Source organism: Chelmon rostratus, chromosome 1 (genome assembly GCF_017976325.1).
Source record: "Chelmon rostratus isolate fCheRos1 chromosome 1, fCheRos1.pri, whole genome shotgun sequence".
Classification (NCBI taxonomy): domain Eukaryota; kingdom Metazoa; phylum Chordata; class Actinopteri; order Chaetodontiformes; family Chaetodontidae; genus Chelmon; species Chelmon rostratus.
The window spans coordinates 29,191,606-29,217,970 of NC_055658.1; the positions used below are offsets into that span (position 1 = coordinate 29,191,606).

Consider the following 26,365-nt stretch of genomic DNA (forward strand, 5'->3'; position numbering starts at 1 on the left):
TTGTTGCACGCGTGTTACTAAAAAGGAGAATATAGCAGTTTGAATTGGAAATTTCAGTGTAGCTACTCTGGCTAACTTTGTAAGGAAGCAGCCGGTCACAGCGTCAACAGGAAAAGGGCCTGATAATGACGGGAGAAGGACAGAGGATCAACATCCGATAAGAGTTCATCCTTGTGGGTCATGTCCCACAGATAAACAGCACCACCACCTGTTATTACATGACCAGAGTTCCATGCTCCATTAGCTGAGAGATGGTGAGAGTTAAAAGCTCCAAAGAGCAGAAAATTGACCTCTGACCTTAGATTTGAAACATGCATTTTACCTTCAGGCGTTTACATGATGTCTGAATTGCTTTATTTAACAAGCAGTGGTGGGTTTTTATTATTTATTTATTGGTATTTTTTTCTCCCACAAAAATATCATCAGTGCTTTTCCTTATGATCTCCACGTCATCCACGTGAAACAGCACCTCAGCCGACCAGCACCTTGAACCACAGCTGTGAACCCTGACAAGAGCATCTATAGTGTGAACAGAGGAATACGTCTGTCTGGTCTGGGAGCACTGACTGATCCACAGTTCACGTAGAAGCACTTGAGACCACCACGGCAAGCCTCATTTAATACAAATACTTTATTGACAATGTGTGTATGGCATACTCTTTGATGGAATTGCTAAATCATGAGAACATAAACCAGGTTTGTCTTGTTTTTACAGTTTACATTTGCAAAATGACACTGAGAAACTGTAATGCATATATAGAATCAAAAGTGCATGTTCTTGTTCCTTTTTTATTTTGTCCATATACACATTACACTATACATAAATAATTGCATTGTAAAAATGACTCAAGTATTTACATGTATAATATATTTTATATAATATATAAATTTTATATTAAATCTAGGTAGATTACAATACGGATACTGGGTCAGGAAACCTCATGTGAGTCTGTGAATGTTTGTGTGCTATCTGTGGTTGTTGAGTAGCACCTCCAGCCAGCACGGACAGGAGGTGATGAACTGTCTGGAGTAGCAGGGCCCCCATCCTTTAGCGAAACTGATGCGAACGCTGTGGGGGTCCCAGGGCCCCTCCTGGCTCTCAGGCTTCACACCGTGCTCCGCCATCCAGCTGGAGCGCTCATAGTCAAACACCTTGAGGGAGAAGCCCGGCATCACCCTCTTCACACTCAGTCCTCGAGCGCTGGGTGGGTCCAGAGTGGGCGAGTGGACAAACACCGGGTGCTGGCTGCGATTGTACACCCACACACCGTCCGGCTCCCGGCTCAGCACGATGCCGTAGCCGATTTTACTGCGAATCTGCTGCACACTGCTGCTGCTGCTGTTCCCCCCGCCTCCATGGCTGTGATGGCCGTGAAGACCAGATGTGCCGTGGCCGCCCGGGTCGTCCCGGCGGCTGTAGTAGGCGTTGGCGTGGAGCTGGCCGAGGCAGAGGCCCGTGCCCTGAGGTAGGTCATAGAAGATGTTGAGCGAGGGCTCGTAGGCTGGATAAAGGCGACCCACACGCGTGCGCTGCTCCCAGTAGGCAACGCTGCACCAGTGAGAGCGATGTCCGCCGGAAGTCGAGGAGCCGAGGGAGGTACCAGTGTCTGAGGGGAAGGAAAGAGGCGGAAGAGTTAACGTTTGCATCGGTAAGAGGGCTACTTTTTGATGACAGTATTGCTTTTTGAAGGGAGGAGAGTGATGTTATGTTGAGTGGGAAGAGGAAGTCTTTATGCAAGCATGAGTGCACATGTTTGGATGCTCATTCTCTATTCTCACTTAGGGTGAAATATATACAAAAACTTCTGGTTACAAGTAACACTATTAATAATAATAATTATGAATATGTGTGTCACTATTTATAAGGAGAATGCATCATTAATGGGATACTTCTGAATTTGTTTTCATTACTTAGCAAAACAGTAACTGTTTTTTTTTTATGTTAATTACTTAATTAAATGCACTTAATGGTTTATTTTATTCCTACAGTGTTCCTTGTATTGATCCTACTGATGAACACACTCAAAGACCACCCTCAGTTGTCACACTGCGACAGAACACAAACAGCAGCAATACGTTGCAGAAGGCTTTCAGTTTCATCCTATGACAAAACAAAATTATTTCTCCCACTGCTTCATGTGCAAAAGCCAGTACAACCTTTGACCTTTAGATGAGCGACATAATAAAAGAAAAACCTCCATAAATCATCTTAGTAGGATTTTGTGTCACCATGAGCTGCCAGTACGGCTACAGTTCTCTGAGTGTCGTAATTCTCCAGGAAGGATGAAAACATTCTTCCAAAGGTTTTTGGCGTTTCGTCTATGTTGGTGGAGGAAATCTGTCTAACATCGCCCGACTGACCCTTCGCAAAACCCCTCCTCCGAACAGCAACTGTCCAATCAAAGCTTAGTACCAGTAACTAGGCACCAGCAGGCCTGTCAAGCTTTGCATTCCTCTACATGTTGATGTGCCGTGCATGATGCTCTAAGAAGAGCGATACTTTCAAAAACCTAAAACACAAACGTGTGATGAATGGATTAAACTTTGACTTTATCTCCTTTAAAGTAAGCTGCAAATGTTAGCACGTCTGGCTAACTAGCTAACAGAAATGGGCATGTTATATTAGGTTTCTGCATTACTTTGTGGGGTTACATTAGAAAAATTCCTGTTCAGGGCCACCACATCCGCTGTTTGTGTTCGGTGAGCCAAGATGCAACTACATCAGAATTTAGAGTAATGACAGCAGCTCAGTTCGGCTCTTTGTTTGTTTTGGGGATGCTCTCCAGCCAAACGTGCAGTCGATTCCATTGCATTTGGCAAAGTCACGGCTTATTCCTCATATATCCTCAAATCTTCCTCTCTTGCAAACGTTAGTCACACTGTTTGAAAATAAAGCCGAGCCTAAATCTAACCAATGTATTGCTTGTCCAAGTATGTTTTTCTTCTATAATAACCATCCAAATGATTCAAACATGATGCTAGAACGAATTACATTTTTATTAGCCTACAATTTATTATTTTTAACATTTTTAAAACCATGCTATGGAGCAAACTAGTATACACTGAAATACACAATCAATACTGCTCTCTTTGCATGGATCACCAACTGCTGACAATGCTGATGTTACACCTGGGGATGTAGCCTTAGCCTCAGTATATTAGTATTAAATCATGTATGCTGCCATGTGGTATATATTTAAGAGCCTTTCACAGGGTTCTTGTTTTAAAATGAGTCATCATTTATGCCAACAAACGCTTGTCAGCTAGAAATGAGAAGCCGGCTTTTGTTTACTTCTGTGAGGAATCGAACACCTTGTGTTCGATTCCTCACAGATAATTACTGCAAATTTTGATGATAAATCTGCCGCCGGTGTCACTGTATACGTTCAGTCCGAGACGGCCAAGCTTGACATCCATGACAACAGTAACTGAGGAGGGCGGGGCTTGTCAGCTCAGATGCATAGCAAAGGCTATAGCACATGATTAAAAACTGAAAAAATGAATAAAAATTTGCACACTGTGATGTCGCTCCAAGCTCTTGTTTTAATCAGAGAAGGGCTGCAAATTAGCTTACATTGCATCTGCTGCATTGCTCATCCTTAGGTAATGATGTTGTGTGTGCCACAAATGCACCCCTGAGGAATGCAGAGTAAAAGAATAGGGAGAGATAATGGTGGTATTTTATGTATTTTATTACTTTTGCCTCGAGCACCTGCAAAGATTGTCCGGATGTGCTCGTGCTGCATGAGGACTGCCCTTCAGAACGTTTCCACACTCGTCGAGCCAGTCTGTGACCCCTCATGCTGCATGGAGGCATCTGCATTCACTGTGCTTCCTCACTCATGCTTTTCCTCACTCGTCTGAGTGTTTCGAAAAGGTGGGTAAAACTGCCAACACTGAACAGCCCACTTCCTGCACTGACATCCCTCATCATCTCCCTCCATAACACTCCTTCAGGTCCAGAGTTTAAGAGGAGGTGCGGAGCAGCACAGAGGGTAGCGAGGGGGGTGGTGGAAGGTATTCAGCTCTCTGTCAACCTAGCGCAAGCCCGTGAACCCTTGACCCCCCAGCCCTCATGCTATCAGCTCACATTAACTCCCACACAGAGTGATGCCATTATTTTGCTCCAGAGACTCTATTGACACAGAGGATTTAAAGACCCATGTGCCTGTGGCCCCATTCCTTTCATATCCCAGCGAGCGCCCCCTCTTTATCCACCAGGGGCCAGGATGGCCGCGGCCCTTCTCCCATTAACAGGCTGCTTTTGGGTGAAACCGGGACCGAGATTAGGCTAGGTGTGTTATATTTGCACAGCAGCCATTTTCATTTCAGGGGTGGGGGTTAGAAGAGGTGGTGGAAGTACGTGGAGCTGGGAGGAGGAGGAGGAGAGGGAGATGTGTGTGAGTGTTTGTACGTAAATACAAGCACACACACTCTAGATGATGAGATAGGGCCTCACACAAGCACATGTACACACACAAATTGGGCCTTCTGATCCAAACAGTATGTCCATAACACACACACACACACACACACACACACACACACACACTAACACACACAACTTAACACACACAAAATTGCACTTCTCATCTGAGGCCCACGTGTGTCATTAGTGAATTCCAGGCTGGCAACTCCTGCGGTCTGGAGTTTTTACAGCTCTCCAATAAGAGAGCAGGCTGCTCAGCTAGCAGGATCTCTCTCTCTCTCTCTCTCTCTCTCTCTCTCTCTCTCTTTCTGACTCTCTCTCTCTCACACATACACACACACACACTTTTACAAGCCAAGCTCTTCCCTGTAATAAGGCAACACAAACACGTCTGGGGAAACACAGGGAGACTTTATGAGCTCACGATCAAATTAATTCCCAAGGCATAAAACAAACTGGGACTTTTTAGGGTTTTTTTTCGGTATAGTACACTTTAATCTCTATCATATAATGAATGAGACTGCAGAGGATATAGTATGAGACCCAGGCTTTTAAGTTTCGAATGCATTCAGTATTCAGAGCACAGATACTGCAAACAGAGAGCTAAACTCCACAATATGAAGCGATTCAGTTTTTCAGCTCCTGTCTGGAAGAAACTAGAAAAATCAAATTAAATTTGGGGCTATTCATCCATATCTTGCATTATAGGTGCACAGTAATTTTTATTCTCCTGTTTACTTTGATTTGATTTTAGCTTATTTTTATCTTTATTTTATTTAACTCTCTTTAAATCCAAGTTGTTTGTCTATTTATATTGTCCCATTTTTCTTTTATATCTTGTCTTCATGCCTTTTATGTCTCATGCACAGTTGCTGAAATGTACTATATAAAAAAACTTTCATATTCCTACTTTTGTACTTTGTATATTTGTTTATTTACTCCTATCTTTCATATTTATAGTGGTTTGCTTTCAATTACTGGGTTCTAAACATCACTGTTGACTTTATTTCTATTTCTTTGTTCTTTTGTCATGTGTAACTGTTCATAAACCTCCTCACGGGGCGTTGAGGGACAAAGAAAAAGTCCAGAAGGTCTAAAAAGTCATGAAAACTCGCAAATGTGAGCATTCATCATTACACATTAAACATTAGCACCACAGCCTTCTGAAGACGGGCCGATGTGCTGTGACGTAAGAAACACTCAATCACGATTTCCAGCAACGTTTGACAGTGCCAGTAGCACAGCCTGTCATGTTCAATGTTTCTGGCACAATCCTCAGTGTCATCATGCTACGCCTGGCTATCATCCAGCTTAAGGTATGGTGATCTCGTGTGAGGATGACGAGGAGAGCAGGGAGGGGGAAGGAGCGGGTAGGGGGAAGGAGCGACTTCTTCAATGGAATTTTTTCAGACGGGTTCAAACTGGAGGTTATCAGCATGTTTATGTTCGAGCAGTTAGTGTGCGACTATGTGCGAGTGTGCATGCCTGCATCTGTGTGTGAGGGCTGGCAGCAATTACAGCGTCCTGCAAGCGTTTAAGCCAACCACCATTTAATGGCTCTGTTTACCAATTAGATAAGTAGCCTTTGTTATTTCATTTCAAAATCACTGTCTCTTAGTGCCAATCTCATCAAAACACAGCTACACTTCACAGTTGTTTTTATCCAAGGCCTGAACAAAGGTGGGAAGAAAGGTGGAGTGTAAGACAAACAACTAACTGTAATTAAGTCACAATAATCACCAACTTTTGGACTAGTTTTGTTTTTGGACTGATAAGAAGCAGGAGCAATCAAAGTTCAGGGGTCAGACAGTCAGTTTCCTGCTGGTTCCCAACAGACAGTCGAACCTGGACTTCAAACAACGACAGCAGCGCTCGTATTTCCTCTCTCTCTTCCTCTTCTTTCTTTTTTACCTCCCATCACAACTGAATAGACATTAAAGGAATAGTCTGACATTTTGGGAAATATCCTTACTGACTTTCTTTTTCAAAGCTCGACGAGAAGATTGATACCACTCTCAAGTCTGTACAGTAAATATGAAGCCACAGCCAGCGGGTGTTAGCTTAGCTTAGCTGAGCTGAGCATCCAGACAGGAAACAGGGGGAAACGGCTAAATGCAACAAAATCTGCCTACCAGCACTTCTAAAGCTCACTAATTAACAAATTATATCTCTTTTGTTTAATTTGTACAAAACCAAGGTGTAGAAACAACAATTTGTGGTTTTATGGGGGGTTATATCCTGGATTATTTACTGGCCGGAGCAGCGACTTCCTGGAGTCTCCGCTGGTTACCTGACAACCTCACTGTGGCGACAAGAGTCCAGGAAGTCACTAAACCAAACCAACCAAAAGATAGATTGATAAATAGATACTTTATTAATCTCCAAAGAGAAATTTACAGTTCCAGCAGCTCAAAGGGTGGAAACACAAGGGCATGCAAAATAAGAACAAGAACAACTTTCAAGTAAAGAACAACTTTCAAGTAATGAATGACATCTCAGCATTACATTTTTATGTTTTTGTATAATTTAAACAGGCAAGATTGAATTGGAGGTTAATTAGGGATCTTTAGAAGTGGCTTTTTATCTTAGGACAGAGGCTAGCTGTTCCCCTATGTTTTCAGTCTTGATGCTAAGCTAAGCTAACCTGCTGCTGAGTGCAACTGATCTTCTCATCTAATTCTAAGCAATAAAACAAATAAGCATATTTCCCAAAATTCCTCTAAACGCCCTGCTTTTCCTCTCCCCCTCCAGTGGAGGCTTCCTCTGCTAACCTTAACCTGCACAGAGAAGAAGAAGAAGAAAGTTGGAGGGGGTGGGGGGTGTAAAGGGGAAGTAGAGGAGTAAAAAAAGAGAGACTGGGTGAAAAAGAGGGAGCGGGAAAATGAGAGGGAGAGAACCTGCCAAGCATAACCAGCATCCACGGAAAAAATGAAGAGAGAGAAAGAGACTGTGAGAAAGAGAGGGAGGGAGGGAGACCCTTGTCTTTCATCCACTGCCAAGGATTAGATTCCCCTCCAGTTATTAGACTCTTCCACTGTGCTGAAAGAAGTGGGTGGGTTGGGGGGGGGGGGGCGGAGTGTGTGTGTGTGGGGGGGGTGCGCAGAGGTACAAGAGGGGAGGATTGAATTCAGCCACTGACCACTGTCGGTCTCCTCTATGATGCTTTGTTTTGATTTGACTTCCTCAGAATTTCCCCCCACAGCTCTAAAGAAGTAAGAATAAAACAAAATAAAGGGGGGAAAAAAGAAAACACCCCTCCCTGGCTACAAATGGTAGGTTCTGTGTTGTTTGAGACAACTATCATTACAGGGCAACTTCAATCCAGCAAGCCACATTTAAGCTGGCGTCTCGACTATCTCTGCCATCAGAGGGCCGTGTTATCGCCAGACATGGGCTTTACAGCCGAACACAACGGGGCCCTCACTCACAAACACACACACACACACACACACACACACACACACACACACACTCATCCCTTCTCTTTTTCCATTGTAAAGTGGATCTTGTGATGTAGCCTGCTGCAGTGTGCAACAAGACATCTTTCTCTGCCTCTTGTATAATAACACCAGAAATACAATTCTCGAGCACCAGTCCATCACTTCATACAAACAGGCGACCACGTTCCACGAACCTGGAGGGCAACCGAGCCACAGGAAAGTTACCGTGTGTCCCAGTAAAATTCCTAGGAAGACGCGTTTGGAGGCAGTTTAGAAAGCTCCTCCAAGAGGAAGAGAGAAAGTAACCAGTTTCCTGCGTTTCTGCTGCTACTTCAAAGTGCCAGAAAACTTAAGCCAAGGAATGTCTCAGGTTTTGCAGACATCATCGCGTCCTGGACAAACTCCGCTGTCATGTCGTATATCATCCGCCAAGACGCCAAGTTCGTGTTGTCACTGTGTGCATAGAAACACTGGAAATCAAAACTCACTTTTTATGCACACATCAACATAAGAGCGATAGATAGAGGGTGTCACCCATCACCCCTTTTTATCTCTCCATGTTCTTATCTCTCTATACTGTTTGCCTATCAAATAAAGGAAAAAACACCATAAAAAGTTAATAAAAGCATTTTAAAATGTGGATTTGTTCTAATCCAACACACTTTTTTTTCAGACTTTACATTGCTAGGCTCATAAAGGAGTTAGTATGCACAAGTATGATCTTAAACTACTTAACATATCTCAAACATATATAAGGAGCAAAGTGAGAAATAAATCCAGCCAGGTTAGCAGCGCTCCTCTGGGGACACTGTAGACCTTTTGTTCTTGGTTCAATTTCAATAAACGTGCTAATTATAGTTTCTGCATCAAGGTTGCATCCAATCACTCCTCTTGCAGAAGGTTCGTTTACATTGTTGTTGTTGAGCTGTTGTGAGGATTCAAGTTCGGTAGCGCTGATAACAGCTCTCTTTGATGCACTCTGCTGTCTTTTCTTTGCACAACAACTTTGCCATTTGGGATTGACAATTTGGCAGCAAGATTTCTACATTTTCTGTAGGTAAACACTTGAATAACACAAACTTCTACAGTATGCTAAGGTGACATGTCGTAGCTCTGTAAAATGTCCTTTACAATTGAAGGTTTACAGTGAAAAAGCAGAAAGAGAAGAACTATGAACAATGACAATGCCACTTGACAGCTTTGTTAGCTTGATGTCAGCTTTTCTTCTTTGATTTCTGAAGGTGGACAGAAAGAACGATCTGAAGCTGAATTAGTCCGACTAAACACAACAGACTGTTTGTTCATGTGTGGGGTCTTGAACTTTAAATCCTCCTATGACAGACTTTTACTTCAAGTCGAAGCAAGTTTAGTTTCGGTGCAACGTTTGCAACCGTTTTTAGTGCAACTTAACCAGCTAAACAGGAGGATGGACTGACGCCTAAATTACACTTCTACAGCACATTAAGGTGTCACAGCAGCTACAGCACGAAGTGATTTATTGTCCTGCACATAGCATCTCTTCGCTCGTGTGCTCTGTTGTTAAAGTAGATTGTTTGATCGATGGCTCTGCATTCCCTCTATTCCTGATGTAATCACATTCATGTTCATATTGCACTTGTGGCAGAGAGTGGTGGAAACGAGCACATCAAAGTCAAACTTTGCACAGGAAACGTATTTGTTTGATGAAGATGAGCTCATCTGTTGACTATGTTTGATAAGGAGAACATTAGTCCTTTCTTCAGACTGCTCTATGTTGTCTTCACTATCAGCAAACACAACAGTTCAATCACAGTTCATGTGGAGTCTGCATAGCCCCTATACACATGGTTACATTTTTCAAGAGGTGCACAAATGATGAAGTCATGCCTGTACCTACATACGCACCAGAGACACATATACAGTTAGCATGCCGCTGCAACAGACACTTAAATCATGCTCGACTCAGAAGGATGATGGTGTATTACATCTTTAAGGATAACTGGCCTTCAGTTTTGCACAAACAACATAAAGAAAGATGATTTAAATCTGAATAGAGAGACAAAAGCAGACTCAGAGAAGCAGAGCTCTGCAGTTGACAAGCCTCCCCTCCCAACACATTCCTGGACAGGCCCTCTTCCTCGACACTTCCTCCCCCCGCTCAGCCAGTCACAGAGGTCAAGTTGACAAGTCTCTCATTGAGCCTCACGTGGTCCGACTATATGGCCTTCACTCCTCACAACATAATTACACACATTTATTGGTGGAATGGATCCATTTGTTCCACTATGAAGAAGGAATGATGAAATTCCTTCGAAAACTTAATTTGGGAGAATTATATGAATGTGAAAGTCCCTCAGTGTGGACGCACGGATATGTGGGCTGAAAATACAATGCCCAATCACAATGCATATCTCAAGCAGGCAGGAGGTGACACACAGACTGTGAGACCTGCAGTAATCCACTATATCTGACCTAGAAAATGTGTAGAAAAACAAATGCATTCTGCATGAGCACATTTAATTTCACACATTTGTCAGAGTGGAAACAGAAGTTTTTAACACCCCCTGGTGTCTTCCAGCTGGTATTACTGTTACCGCCGCTGTCGCAAAAACAAGCAGATCACTTTCCGTTTTCCTCAGAGTCCTACCTGTCAACATTGGGATTTGATAATACGGAAAATTTTCTGACGCCTTTATGACTCCTCAATAGATGCATCAAATAGGAGGTTATGCCTCCTATCAATCATTTTTAAAGGGCTAAAAATATGGGAGATTTATGGGAAAATATCTAAATGGCAGGACAGTGGGAAAGAAGGGTAAAACACAGGATAATCCCGGGAAAAACAGGAGGGTTGACAGGTCTGCTCCGAGCCCAGCAACACAGAATACACTGCATTTCTTCCATGAAGAAACAATCAACACCAGTTTCAGAATAAGAGAGCAGACAGAAGCAGATTCACTGAAGAGGTGAAGTGAAATTGTCAGGATTTTATATGGAGTAATAACACAGTTTGAGTACCACTTTTAGCAAACAAGTAACTACAGCAGGAGTTGGCGTCAGGGTAAAAGTGGAGGAGTAGAAGAAAACATTAAGAGAAAAAGCCTGAGTTCATTCATTTAATCTATAATGGAGACATGAAAGCAGATAGAAATGGTGCCAGACAGACTGGACCGCCAGGCAGCCTTCATTTTCCTGACCCGATGGCAGGCAAAACTGCAGAGTGAAAGCGCGGCTTATAGGGAACCAATCTAAATGGTGTCTTTATACTAGAGCCATTATATTGTGCAATCAGCAGTTCCTTCATAATATGTTAAATCTGCTTTAATTTGAGAGTGAAGCAACACAACCTAACATACCATCACTTTATTGAGTTGATATGAGGAACGTGTTGGCGAACAGTTGCTCATTTACTCATCCAGTATGCACCTAATGAAATCCACTCCAACATTCACTCTCCTTTTAGCTCTGCTTTAGTCTCCAGCATCTCCTGAGAGAAATATCTGAAGCTGTTAAGCTGCTAAATGCTCCACCCCGTCATTTATGCCGGTAGTGTGCAGGCAGTTCATCAGAGCTTTGTGCAGAAAACAGCTAACTGTGACCGTGAACCAAGACAACCAACCTAAACAATGAGCTGAAAGATGCTGAAGAGCTGAGGGGAGCTGCTGAGTCTGATGATCTGTGGGTTCATCATATGACACATAGCCATTTGATGAGTTGTTAATAAGAAATATTGATTAGTGCAGCTTTACCCATAAAACTACGTATTCATATTTCAGAACATGTGTATGCATAGCTGCAAATTCAAAAACTTTCTTTATTATTAGTATTTTGAGATGCTGAGATTGGTGCAAGAATCACATGACAAAAACGAATTCGAATTTGCTTCTTTGATATTCATCAGAAATATTTAGCCACCGCAACCAGTAAATCATCATATCATCATCATTTAAATCAAATGCAGACAACTTCTAACATCCTTTCAGTATGAACCAGGACCAGGATCAAAATGTGACTCTTGCAGGCATCTTTGAGTCATCCAGTCAGCCTGAGCAACAAAACTGGATCGGGAGTTTACAGAGAACTAATGTACATATGCTTTAGCTTCCCAGTTTTTGACTCAAATCTGGCATAAAAGAAGTGACATTTAACCAGATAATAAATGAAAAGATTATAGTTTGACTGTAAACCATGATGCATGCACAAGAGCAGGCAGTTCTCAAGAAAGAAGACTGTGTGTGTGTGTGCGTGTGTGTGTGTGTGTGTGTGTGTGTGTGTGTATGGCCTTTGAGTTCTTATTCAAATCTGCTAGCGAAGCTTGAATACTGTATGTGTTTGCCTGTTAGCGTGGTTTCCAATAACAGGGGTGAATGCTTAGCACAAACACACACAAACAGTTGCTCTCACTAACAAGAGACAGCTACATCGCTTGAAAACTCTCTAAAAATGTCGCGTCCCTCAAACATGCTTCAGTCTTAAGTCAGTATTGCATTCAGAGCTCACAGCACAAGCGACAGTTTCCAACATTTCATAGAGTCAGAGCCTGTCGACATCTGCAAAGAATCTTTAAGTTCAGCAGCATGGCAGGATTCCATTAAAAGCCAAATTGCGGGTTGGCAAAAACTCTGAGGGAACAACGGAAAGCCACAGCCAGTCCTGTAATTTAAACCTTATTTTAAATTGTGATGGCCTGACAACATGGACTGAAAGAGAGAGGGCGAATATAAGAGCTGCAGAGGAAGACAGGAACAGAGAGAGAGAGCGAAAACGTGCGTACAACAAACAGTAGAGGCTGCAAGGGCAGAAGTCAAATTAACACTGAGACAAAGAACAGTGAAAGTGGGCTAAAGCACGAGAAGGAGAAGACGAGGCAGCTGTGATTCGGCACAACGCAACATACGACATACTTGATAGTCAGGATCGCTTCTGATGTGTTACGCTTCCCAAATCCATCACATTGGAGAGGTCAAGAGCGGTCAATTCAGTGTCATTCGCTATAACATGTCTAAAACTATAAATGTCTCCAACATGCTTCGCCAAACACATTTGCATCTGCCTGCATACCAAACAAAGTGTTAACACAAATACACAAAGGCCTAAACTACTGTTTTTTATGAGCCGACATCAGTATGAACTGACTTAGAAAACATGGGAGTCTATAGACCTCCGTTAAAGAGGCAGTTAGTGCAAAACCCACAGTTCAACTACCAACGAATGTCCTTATCTTAACACAAGGATCCAAGTAAGTAAGCAAACATACTCTGTTTGAGACTCACAACAACAGTTGACCAACAGAAATAAACCCAAATGATGCCTCTAGCGCCTAAAAGGTGCAAGAGGCATATATTGGTTCTCCAGCAACACAGTTACCTCCGGTAGTCTGGCCAGTGGGCTGCTGTCGGCTCCAGGGAACGACCAGCCTGGGAGCTGAGAAGTTTGATGGTGGGTCCACGGAGTAAAGACGGTGGAGACAGAGAATAATCTGATTCCATAGAGTGGGTGAACTATGAATTACTGACAGTGGCTTCTTCCACTGCTGAGAAGTTTTCTGAATTCATTAATATTCTGCAGGCCAGAGGGGACGTTTTAGAGGATAGAGGAAACAAGATAACACATGGATATCCCTAAAAATAAGATGTTAAAAAAACAGCTAGCTCAATAAAAATGTCTCAGATACCCTCAAGTACTAAGAGCACAAGTATTTTAGATGCACGTGAACTGACTGTTTGGGGGCATGTTCAAGATACGTTCAACTAGAAAGCAGCTTTTTGTGCATCCACACAATGAAACCAGTTCAGAGGTTACAGCCTCTTTATGCATGTGATGATTAAATACAGACGAGGAAGACTGGAGAGATATCATAGATTTTTGAAGTTGGGGTTGATTCGAGGCCAGCTTGGAAGTCACGATAAGTAATTAAGTTCAAGCTGGAAAACACTGCAGCAGAATATTGATGGTGTCAGCCTGTCCTAATTCACAATGTTTCGTTCCAGTTCGGTGTCAAATAGCAGGGTAAGTACGAAATAGCTCAGGGAAAGGGTCTGGGAGGATGATGGCCAAACAAAGAGCAGGGTTTGACCCCCGAGAGCCTCATCAGTGCTTCGATCTAGACAGCAAAAGCCCTTAGGGTTAAGGTGAGGGAAAGATGAGGATAAATGCTGATCATCACATGTTTCTTGACCAAGATTACAATCTGTCCTTATGAGCAGACCTTTTTTTTTTGGGGGGGGGGGGGCAAATGAAATATATTGTCAGTGAACATTCAGCAGCAGCATTAGATAATTAACATTTCGTCGCTATGTCGATAGAAAACATTGCATTTCCTTCAAAATGTGTTTGCCTCTGCGAATTATTTACATATCATCAACATTTCTCAGAAAAAGGGTTGTAATAACAGTGTTAACATTCTGGCATTCAGCCTAAAATGTGAAAGCATTCAAACACCAGCTATAGAAAAAAAAAAGACATAAAAAGAGCTGTGGGTGAGCCTTGCGCTGCGTCCTCAGTTGCATACCCCCGCTTGTAGTGAAAAAGAGCCGTGATGGAAAATATTTGAGGAAATGGCAAACGGTTAATGGGCCAGCACTTGATGTTGAATTCCATAGTCTAATGTGTCTCAGTCAGGCATAAGAGCGAGTGTTGTACGCGTGCCAGCAAACAGGCTGGAGGTTCAGGTCACTGAGAGGACCCGTCCAGACCGAGACGGACGGAGTCTCACACAGTTTAATGTGGGTGCTTACTTTTTGTCTTTGCATTGTTGTTACACATCAAGACTTTGACACGCTGTTGAAATGAATTCTACAAAGGTGCGTCATTTAATAGCTTTGGAGAGTCCGATCTGTGCTTGCAGATAATTCACGAAACCTCGTCCAACTGCGCCGACCTGGTCTGCCTGCAAAGCTTCACGCTTTCCGAGCTAAACTCACAAAAACAGCACGGTGCAGTCAAACTCTTAAAACTGTCCACCAAACTTCCAAGAATGTCGGCTCAGCTCCGTGTTTCTTAAGCATTAGCGGCGATATGTTCAAACATGTATCAGATGTCACTCTCCGGAGTCAGACCCCCTTATCCCCCTCCCGCCTCTTTCACTCCGAGACCCTTCTCCCCCTCACCTTCCCAATTTCCCAACATTCCTGGGCTGTGCCCCATCAGTCAAAGGGCCAATTCATGGGGTTAATGCTGCAGCGAGTGCAGACAGGGTTTTGAGACAGGATGTTTGGCTGATACCTTGCTCTGCTTAAGCAAACAAGCCACCAAAATATGATTACTGAGGGCAGAGAGGCAGCAGTCTTCTTGTCTTACTTCAGTGCATCCAGGCCATACTAATGTCCACTAAGTATCATTGCTTTACTTGTTTCCACATGTTCAAAAGCCAGGGCCTAATGACAACAAGGTGGACAAACGTCTGACAAGTACAATGAGGTCATATGGTAAAAGCTGACCAGGACATCACTAACTCTTTGGCCTCGTGTCCCGATCCCTTAAAATCAAAACGATGCTAACTCTACTCGCCGGCGCTGTTAAAAACATTACAATCAAAATTTGCAATGCTGCTAAAAACAATAATGAAAGTCTACGGCTGTGCTAGCAAAGCCAAGAGACTGTAATGCTCATTGCACAACATTTAAAGTCCATAGTGTTGCGCAAATCAAAGTGTTTATTCTACATACAACGGACATTTTATGGGTTAGTGTGTGTCACAGTTAAGTCGCTTCGACTTTAAGATCCAGTTTATTGCATACAGACTGTAAATATGAGCAGTTAAGAGGGCGATATGGGGAATTTATATATGTATGTATAATATCTTCGACTAGGCGTGTGTCAACAACAAGTTGACAGATAATTCAGCTTATCATAAATGAACTAAAGCCCAAAACAGAGTTTACATATATGTAATTTAACCTGCTAATAATGGAGAGCTGTTAAAATGTTGTTCAAGGAACTATTTTTTCTTTTGGGCTAGGCTACATGGTGCAATGACAGGACTCATAACACAGGAAACCACCAGTCTATGTTTTGCCGACGTAATTTGAATGCAAAATCAGACTCTATCAGGTTTAGCTTAGCTTTCATCAGGCTAGCTGTCAGTCCGGTGGTGTGGGTGGACTCCGTTGTGCTTTGAGCTGAATTCCCATTAACACAACAGCTAGCGATTGTTAGCATACTGAAATTTAGCACATATCGTTTAGCATGTGACTATGCTAATGTTAGCATAGGCCCGTACTGATGTAACGATGCCATGTAGAAAGTTATCATGACTACAGTTAGCATAACAACCTTTAGGATGTTTGTTTGATGTCTACCAGGTTATGCTACTTTTAGCATGGAAGCTGAAGTTTCGCCATTTTGTTTCACTTCATTTATTCAGTCTGACATAATGTTCATGTTGGCTAATTTCTGTTTGAAAGTGAGCTTATTTTGTTTTGTTTTTAAGTTGTCACCGATTGCTATGGGGCAGTTTATTGCGTCTCACAATGATCAAAACAAAGATTTTAAGCCATTATTCCTGAAGCTAACTTAACTAAAACAACCTGCAGAGCTGCATCAGCCATTCAGATGTCTAGAACAATACTATGGTAGCATTTTATGTTGGCTGTTATCTAGAAGTAGGCTACAGCTGAAGCAGAAACTCATTTTGGAGGTATTCAAATGAACTAAGTTTATTTTTTTCAGCGTATAATTGGATCTGTTACCAAATTCACCAACCAAACAACTAGCAATGCCAATATAGCCACACCATATATGTCATGCCATAATTAAAGACAGCCATAATGTGATATTGGCCAATGCAATATCATCACTGGATGAGAATGTTACGCAGAGAGTGGAAAATAGTGCACACAGTGCCAATAATGCATAACTAGAGAAAAAGCAACACAAGCGTTGTCAAACATAAGATACAACAGACAACTAGGTTTTAGTTATAAATCAATTATGAATGTAAAAAAGCAGAACTTTGCCAGCAAATCGCGTGATTGCTGAGAGTGTGTGTGCATGCGTGTGTGTTTTCGTCTTGATAGAACCCCTATGTGAGTACTCTGAGACGATCTTATCACCGAGTCAGACAGAAATTCCTCCCTTTCTGTCTCCCTGTGTCTCACACACACGCACACACACACACACGCACTCACACACACGCACACACACTGACAATAAGCAGCTGAATGACACGTTTTGTTGGAGTCACAGAGGGACAGTCCAAGTAGATATAAGACTACTAACCTTCTAGTACATTTCCCTTTTTCAAAGCAGGGCTGTTTGCTGCACTTTAAAGCTTTAACTGATGGAATGATAAAAGAGGCCAGGGCAAAGGTATGTATGGACCACACCCTGCTGCAGCCTTTTTTTTTTTCCTTAAAGCCAGGGTTGCTTTAAAAGGAATAAGAAAGATGCTCATGCACATGTTCAATGCTTGTATTTGTTCTAAAGAAAACACCACACGCTTTAGATGATATGCCAACGGATCACCTACACAAAAAAGACTCATTTACGCTCTTGAAAGATCCAACCAACATCAAGGGTTTTTTTTAAGCTACAGACAATTCTTTGATAGAAGCTTCATGTTCATCTTATTTCCTGTTATTATAGCAGCTGGAGCTCAAAGGAGGAGACTTATAACCTGTAAAAGTTAATGACAAAAGCTACATGCAGATTTCTTGGCTACCTCTGTTTAGCCAAGTCTCTTTCCTACTCATGCTCTTGGCCTGAGCTCTGGTTCTCTGCTCCAGCGTTCTGGTGTGGGGGGCAGGGGATCAGGGACCACACACACACACACACACACAGCACATCTTGTAAGAAAACTGATCTATTTCCACTCATTTCACCAGGCAGACAATAGGTGGTAGCCTCTCTCACCACTCGGCTTGGGCTCAAAATCCCACCCTAAAACTTGACTCTTGATTCACTTGCGACCTTGACTGAACAGACTCTGAATGATTTTTGAACACAGCATCCAATAATAACACATTTGTCCCTGCTTTGTCAGTATAAATCAACTTGAAATTGCTTTTAAAAATTGGCAGATTTGTTTGAACTCCAAAGTGTGTTATGGGGAAAACAAGCAAGGAAAGAAATTAATAGATTATTTGCATTAAAAATACATGTGGGTTTTTTATTTCAAACCCCTGGTTGACACAAAAACCCTGTAAACAAGCCTGCATAGCTACTATTGTGCAGACTGAGGTCATGTTGTGTGTGTTTTTATTTTCTGTGAGTTTGTGGGTTTTCATACCCTGGGAGAAGTTTACGTTGTACAATTAAAAACTTACAAATGGTGGATATTTTATAAGCTGACTTTTAGACTCGATGTATTAAATTTGACTACTTTTGGCTGACAGAATTAAAAATAAATAGAGGTTTCAGCGTTTATGTCCCAGAATTTTATTACTGACACTGTAGAGAAGCCTTTGAAACAGCGTGTAGGTTTCCATGTTGTTCCATTTCAAGTATTTGAAGTATCTTTTTTTTTCTGGTCAAAAGACCAAGACCAAGTGGTGAGGTGTGCACAGGGAGGACTTATGACCTCATAATTTCTCAAACAGCAGCTACAGCCCTGCCCCTAAGCATGGAAAACATGCATAACAACTCAATAAATGACTTCAACTTTAAACATCAACTTTAACAAAAAAAAGGCTTAAGTTAATTTCTGGATGCAGCAGACAAACAAACCCCAGAAAGTCTCACTGGGGCATTGCTGACTTTTCACACAGGTCCATGATGCCGTGACTGCACTACACAGACTTTAGAGGTGCCCATTCACCTTTCAACACTGTCCACAAGTGAGCCCGGGGAGGCTTGATCGAGTGGGTTTGTGGGTTTCTTCTAACGCTACAAGGACCTCTCCAGCCGACCCCAGCACGTAAACAAATAAAGCTCCAGTTTCATCATCTAGAGGGGGCTGTTTCCTGTCCAAACGCAGCCCTCAGCCTGCACCCCCCCCTCCACATATACACACAAAACTCTACACCTCCGCCTCATCAGAGCCGCGCTGCTCCCCCGCCCCCAAAATGCCAGCCTCTTTCCACTGCTCAATTGCCGAGAGGAATGGAGGGATTTGAGGGAAGAAAGAGGGAAAGAGGGGGATGGGTGGCCGAGAGGCAAAGGGGATTGGGAGCATGCACGGGGATCTTATTGCAGCTTCATCCCAGTGAAATATTTTGCCGTGGAGAAAGCGCAGGGAGAGACAGACAGAAAGGCTACACTGCTGTGGCATCTAGATAGTGAGAGACCCCAGACCCCCACCGAGCCCTCCATGCCTCTCTGACAATAGAAGCTTTATGCAGTGGAGTTTTTGGTTGTCTTAACAGCCTTTGAAAATAGGAAGGAAAGCACCACATAATAACACCAGTAAATGTAATTTACCCTTTTATGTAAACATTCGAAGGGGATGCATGGGACGTGTGTTTGCATGCATGGGTCTGTAAGTGCACACCACTTTTTTTTCCATTTGTGCTTCAAAACTGATTTGCGGGAAAAGTTCCTCGTTCAGGAACTTCCAACATGATACGCTGCTGAAACAAAACTCTGCCTGATCACAATGTTCACGTACTTCTGCAACAGTGACGCCAGTTACTCACCTGTGTAGTCTCTTGGCGTAATGTGAGGCGGACTGGAGAAGAGGGGGGGCACGGTTTCAGTGTAAGACAGACTTGAGTCTGGTAAATGTAGAAAAAGCACAAACACACAGAGGAAGAGTGAGATCGTGATTATCATTCAACAACAAGTTCAGTAATTGGTTAATCGTCATTCACAAAGCAAAAATGATAAATATTCTCTGGTTACAGCTTCTTAAATGGGAGGATTTGCTGTTTTGTTATAATTAGAAATATGTCGGGGTTCTGGGCTGCTTGCAGGAAAAAGAGCTCAGCTATTTCAGCCCTAATACAGTCCCTCAAACTATAGAGCAGGCTGCCTGTTTGCACAAACAGAGGCTCCCTATTATAAACTCCAGATGTCATGCTCATCAAAAGGGAAGATGAGAACAGGTAAAGCCCAACTAACTCTTTCAACACAACCAGCTTGTCAGCGATAACCTGTGTTTGCGGTCTGAAAATACGACGGTGACGACACCCTCTGTGTCATTTACAGGTTTGCGATGCAGGATGCATTTTTCCAAACTCACCCAGTGGCTTGTGTTCATCTGAACGGGACAGAGAGTACGGGGGAGGAGGTGATTCTGGAAGTACAACAAAAATGAAGGTTTAGTTAAAGGCTATTTTATTTATTGCGTCACTCACATGGACTCATAAGACACCAAACAAGACCAATTACACATAACGTTACATCCCATCACATCCTTCCCCAAACACAACTAATGTTCCTTATAATCACCCACCAAGAAGAATAATTAAATGGATTTTATCTTCAGTGTCACCTACAGTACAGTACAGACACAGTGTTTCCTCTTCAGGTCGGCCATTAATAAACCCAGCTGCTTCTATACCTAATGGTACAGACTATGTACATGTAACTGTGCACAAAGTGACTCAGCCACATTCTGCTTCAGATAATACCCTCTAGTTGTCAGATATCAGCAGACCATATTTCCTTATACTTTAGTAGCTATGTGCACTGAGCACATGACTGCATAACTGGAAATGCATCTTTCTTTTATACTTCTTATGTGTATGATTCAGCATCACAACTCAGATATGGGTATTTCATCCCAGATGTTGTTGTATCCTCTGCTTGTGTTACATCTTCATGTAGACATTTTCACTCACACGGACACTCAGGATGACTTATGTGTGAAAGCAGCAGTGTAAATGGAGCAAGGCTGCTGCTGCTGCTGCAGGGATAGTCCCTTCAGTCAGGAGTGGACATGGGTTTGTGGCTGCGGCCCCTTTAAGAGCAGAGCCAGTAATTGCCGGAGTCCTCAGTCAGTCAGATACCCAGCGAGTCAGTCTGGCGCCAGCACTATGCAAACTGTATATTATCGGCACTCCTTCACCTAAATAACAAGAGGAGGACCTCCTTGTCAGAGAAAAAAGAGCCTAAGTGCAACTTGAGAGCGACCCTCAACTGGACGATGTGGGAAGCAGCAAAGTTTTTTGCGCAAATTTAAATAGGCCTGAGTGTGTAATGTGTTTGGAATGTCGAGAGGAAATCAAAGTAATGCTTGACCAAAGTAAAAGCTGAGTTATGAAAATGTTATAACACTGCAGAGGAGGCGATAACATGGGAGAAGAGTCGGCGAGTCAGTGTTGCGTTTTGAGCTTTAAACTTTAATGAACGACAGCAAATGTTCAGATGGCTTCATTAGAGGTAACTGATGAGGAAAAAGTAACAGGCTAACGGGTTCGTGGCTCTGACGTTGTTTGACACTTAAAAACAACAACAGCAACATTCTTCTTTAGCTGTAGGCCTGCGGGCATCAGCGCTGATTTATTGGAAATCCCCGTTAATTTCATGCTGTTTTTTTCTTTCTGTGCATGGGCCATCAATCTTTCTGTTGCATAAGGTCAAATTAAATTCATGACGACCTTCACTTTTGAGATGTGAGCTTTTAGTCTCTGCAAGGCCCTCCACCTGACTCTGGACCTCGAGGGATTCCAGAGGGGGGTCCCGATGAAGATGTGGGATGGTTTGGATTCACTGGCACCTAATGTGGAAGTTAGGAGCACGGCGGAATGGCATGGTAATATTTACTGCCGCCCCCAGCCCCCACCCACCCGGTGTTGACGTTCTTACCTGGCCCACATAAGCGGCTGTAGTGGAAGGGGTTGCAGCACACCTTTGCGCTGTCCACTGCGCCGAAGCTCTGGCAGTGGCACAGCGTTTTGAGACGGGCTGACAGCGGCAGCTCGCTCCAGCGGTACATCTTACACAGCAGATACTGTGGAGAGACGTGATGAGCACCGAGCCGCAGCTCCGTGCTCGGCACCATGACGCACTCGCTGGATATCCCACCTTTGGTCTCCACAGCCTTCACCAAGGCGTCCAGTGATCTCTCCTTGAGTCTTTTCAAAAAAGCATGAGCGGTGCTCGCGAGTTCCTCCTCCAGCCCCGCATGCCTCGGTGCGCACTGACAGGGCCCCCCTCCGTCCTTTCTCGGGGCCCAATAAGGGCTCCGAGGTCTGAGATCCCATTCCCCAAACAAACAACACGTCACCGTCCTACTGTCGCCCTCCTGTCCCCGCCGAGAGCTTCTGTGCTCCGGGACGCACATGGCACCTGGGTCATCGTCAGGCTGCTCCTCTTCCTCCCTCTCAGCGCTCTCTGTCAGGTCTCCAGCCTCCCCTGTGAGTCCCGGAGCCGGGTCAGCGTGCGTCACCGATCGCTGCTCGTGTCTGTGGAGCTTTCCTGAGTGTCTGCCACACGGACCGTTCCGTCCTCCCTCACCTCGCCTGCTTCCATCACGCCCGTCGCTCTCGGTGACCAGACGGCTTCTCCAGAGTCGCCGTACAAGACCTGAGCGTTTCGACTTGAACATACGACAACCTAGACAGTTTTGGATGTGTCCTGTCGGTCCCGTCCGGGTCCCGGGAGATGCCACATCGATTTACACTCGTCGCGCAAGACCAGGGGTTTGTGCACGGTGCGCACAGCATGCGCAGCCGGTGGTCACCGTTTTCTGGCTCTCCCGCAGCATTAGAAAGAAAATTTCAGTCATGCGTTGCGTTAAACATCACCAAACGTCTGTAGAAGGAGAAGGCTACACACAGTCACTGCTCAGTGACCTGCTGTCGCCAACTCAATTAAGCCACAACTTTTGCCAGCTCTCTCACAAAGCCTTCAACTCCCCAACACTCTGGAGATCCCGCACACAATCCACAAACCATAGCTGGACCTCTCATGGAGCACTTTCAGTTTATATGAACAAAAAGAGCATCAGAAACATCCAAAAGTTTCCCCACAGTTTCCCCTTAAGCTCCGTAAACCCCCTTATCCATAAAATCCTTCCTTCACTCCGAAATAAATCCTCGCAACTCTGAGATCCCGGTGGTTTCTGTCGCTGTGGTGGAAGCAGTAATCCCGCTGCAGAGTCCCGGGAGAACGCAGAGATGGTCGGGGACTCCGGTGCCAAACTCCGGGACGGATTCCGTGCTGAGAAGTTGTTTTAAAGAGAGCTGGAATTGCTCCACTCTCCACTCCCCTGCAAGTCCTTTTCGGACGCACACACACACACACACACACACACAGAAACATTCACAGGCACACGCACACACGCTCCTGCACACACACTAGTCAAGGCAGACAGGAGCAAACCAGGCTTATTCGACCCCGATTTTCAAAATAAACCTGAACCATGAGCACATTCTCTGGATTAAAGCCGCACTTAAGTAGTTTTTTTTCTTTTGTGATCCGAAAGCCTATATCGATATACATATGCTAAAGTAGCTACAGATGCACATGCAACTGCACACTAAGCAAATGAGGCCCCTCAGTTTTTAAGTCTGTTGTCCTGAAAATGTGAGTATGGTAAAGCTTTATTTTACGGATCAATAAAGACGTTTCCTGGAAGACTTTCAGTTTTTGTTACTTACTATAGAAAATAGTTTTGCGAAAACATTTATTTCCTTTAAGAATAACTCAAAGATATCAGTTAATATTTCACTTATAACTGGAAACTTTTCACTGTTCAACTGGCCTGCTGTACTGACTAACTTGGATAAACTTGGAATTTAATTTTAATTAATTAATTGGAAGTGTACCACCCGATATGTTTAGTACCACTTTTTACCACAATTTTCTTTTCAGAAAACATCCATTGTCTAAAAAAACTGTGGCTTAGTCGCCAAAGAGACTAGTGAAAAAAGTAAACATTTGATTTTTCCAACATTTAAACATAATGCTTTTATTTTGAAAGCCAGATGACTGAGCCCGTGTAATTCAGTCTGCATTGACACTCTCTCTCTCTCTCTCTCTCTCTCTCTCTCTCTCTCTCTTTCTCTCTCTCTCTCTCTCTCTCTCTCTCTGTCTGTCTCTCGGTCTCTCTCCTTCTCTCTCTCTCTATCTCTCTCTCTCTCTCGGGGCCCCAGAGGAAAGCTCTGGAGCCATTGGTTGATTCCCGCCATCATGTGCCAGTCTAGACACTTTGGCGGCTGGGAGCCGCACTGATTGTTGCGCAAACAGGTTTCAAGTTTCTTAACTCTTAAAGACGCAACATCCTGCTCCGCTCTGCTCAAACTGGAAATGTCCTGCAGCGTGGTGATCACAGTTAAAAATCACATTGATCACGGCTGAATGGACAGATGATAACAGATTTATTAGAAATAATAAATGCCTCCATGGCATGTAGATATGCACGTGCAGCACAAAAAAAAGAAAAACAGAATGATAGAACAGACCTCCTAAAAACTCAACAATAGCAACCATAATGATAATAACAATAAGAATAAAAATAATGATTTATCAGCTATTGTGGAGGATCATTCCTCTGAGGAGTATCATTACTGTCATTTACTCTATTGCCACCATATTATTATCATACAGCCAAGCTATGGTTAATACAGTACTTTATAGGCTGTGTTTTGCAGCCACCTCATTCTTCAAAGATGTAAAGTAGCTTATGTGCAGTTGAGCCTCCTGTCCAGTCCAGACGTTCAAGTTTCAGCCACAAATGAGGACATAAAGGGCTTCCCTGTGAAAATATAAAGCTGTACGTTACAGTGATCCCCTGCTGATTGTGGGGCTGAAATGATGTGTGAAGTTTTAGCCTAGTTTTGATTTCACAAAAGAACAACCGCATCATTTTTCTTCACTCCTGCAATACAGATTTTTACGGTGTGAAATAAAATGTGGTACACGGTCCTCTTTTCCTGTTTTCACTAGTGGTGGATGTATTCAGATCATCCATAAAATGATGCAAGATGGCCCTTTCAAAGACATATTTTATATATATTTTTTGTATTATTGAATGATATTTACTTGCAGCAGCATTTTAATGTTACAGCTCTTACACTGGGATTGTAATTATTTTATATACTGTTGAAAAATACGATTATAATTCTATATGCAAAATCTTGATTTTCAGAGTAAGAAGTAAGTATAAGTTTATATAAAGTAATGGAGTAGAAGTATAATGTAGCATTAAATGCAAATACTCAATTGCAAGTGTCTCAAAACTGTGTAAGTACTGTATAAACGTCTGTATACCTGTTTCTTAAATATTATTATTATGTTAGATATCATTATTATTATTATTATTATACTATTATACTTCATCTTTAATTCAAAATTTACACACATTTATACTTTCCACTGAATTTCAAATATTGTCACAGCCTTCGTGCTGCTGGTCTTTTAAACCCCATTGCATGACGGCTGGAGTTTCATTCTTAAACACATTTCACTGCAAGTGCAGCTTTACAGTTACTTAAGAGAATTGTACAAGCCTTTGGCACTAAAGATGCATTAATAAATTACAGTACTGCTATGATATTAGACATAATAGGATGATTTAAGGTCCCGGTTCAGGAGGTAAAGCAGATTGTCCGCTCATCACAGAGTTGGCAATTCAATCCCACCTGCCCACATGTCAAAGAGTCCTTGAGCCCCAAATTGACCAGGCGAGCACCTTGCATAGTAGCTCGCTGCCATCGGCTTGTGAGGCAAATTGTAAAGTGCTTGGGATTAAAGTGGTGACAAAAATGTAGCCATTCACCTCTTACAGATAGAGGTTACAACCCTAATTTCCAAAACATTGAATGTACACAGATGAATAGAGGGACCTGTTGAACATCAGTAGCAAAGATCATAGGGGGGTAGATGGGGGTAAACAGGGGGGTTAGGGTATCCCCCAGTGGCATCACGCCAGTCCTCCCATTTCTTGTAGATGGGCCAACGTGACCGCCTCCACCACCCCTCGAGGCTGGCATTTTAACAACTCTACAAGCGTTGGTTTAAGTGGATACTGCGGCCGTTGGATTAGCACAGTCCTCCTGGTGGGTGACCGTTCACACCTCATATCAGAGGAGTTAAACCTGTCCAGTTATGTGTGCTGTACCGTGATCAGTGTGCCCAAACTCTACTGGGGTATGTGAGGGACGACGGGGCTGGCTGAAGAAGTGGGAGTCAAGTTACAATGACAGAAGGAGAGAGTCGAGGAAGAAGAGGAGAGTTGTGTGTGTGTGTGTGTGTGTGTGTGTGTGCAGAGGGGTTCACTGGGCACCTGTTCAAAATGTGTTCCCCTGTGTAACTCAATCAGATGCAGAGATGCAGCGAGGGAAGTGTTTTGGAAGCGCTTCGTCCAGAGTTGAACATTTCAGAGGCCACATAAACACCACTGGGACTCACAGCTGAGGGAAACATGATTTATTGGTCTTTAAAACAGTGTAAAACCTTTTTTTTTTATCAAATAGATCACAAACTCATGAGAAGTTCAGGAGTGTGGACCATCTCACACCAGCTGATATCATCCACTGTCAACAATGGTGTTGGTTTCTACATATTATTGTTTTCTGTAAGTCACTGCTGATAAAAAAATCAAAAGAAAAAGTCTGGTCTACTTTTTGTCATACTGTCCTATGATTGGACAAAAAGCATATACGTGATGTAAATTCAACTGGGAAAACTGTGT

At 43.1% G+C, this 26,365-nt stretch overlaps 1 protein-coding gene across 1 annotated transcript; it reads right to left on the reverse strand.

Moving 5' to 3' along the window:
• Window positions 1-612: 612 nt before the first annotated feature.
• Window positions 613-22,960, reverse strand: LOC121609714 (mothers against decapentaplegic homolog 6-like). Its single transcript, XM_041941419.1, has 4 exons — window positions 21,535-22,960; window positions 19,967-20,020; window positions 19,422-19,499; window positions 613-1,607 (listed from the first exon to the last, which is right to left on the reverse strand). Exons 1-4 carry the CDS (start codon window positions 22,274-22,276, stop codon window positions 967-969), a joined length of 1,515 nt encoding a protein of 504 aa, XP_041797353.1. The 5' UTR covers window positions 22,277-22,960; the 3' UTR covers window positions 613-966.
• Window positions 22,961-26,365: the final 3,405 nt, after the last annotated feature.

Excerpts from the sequence above, each read along its gene's own strand:
- LOC121609714 (XM_041941419.1), bottom strand. The coding sequence starts at position 22,276 with ATGTTCAAGTCGAAACGCTCAGGTCTTGTACGGCGACTCTGGAGAAGC. Across the intron at positions 20,021-21,534 it reads CAGCCGCTTATGTGGGCCAG|AATCACCTCCTCCCCCGTAC; the intron begins GTAAGAACGTCA and ends TTGTACTTCCAG. Across the intron at positions 19,500-19,966 it reads AGATGAACACAAGCCACTGG|ACTCAAGTCTGTCTTACACT; the intron begins GTGAGTTTGGAA and ends TACATTTACCAG.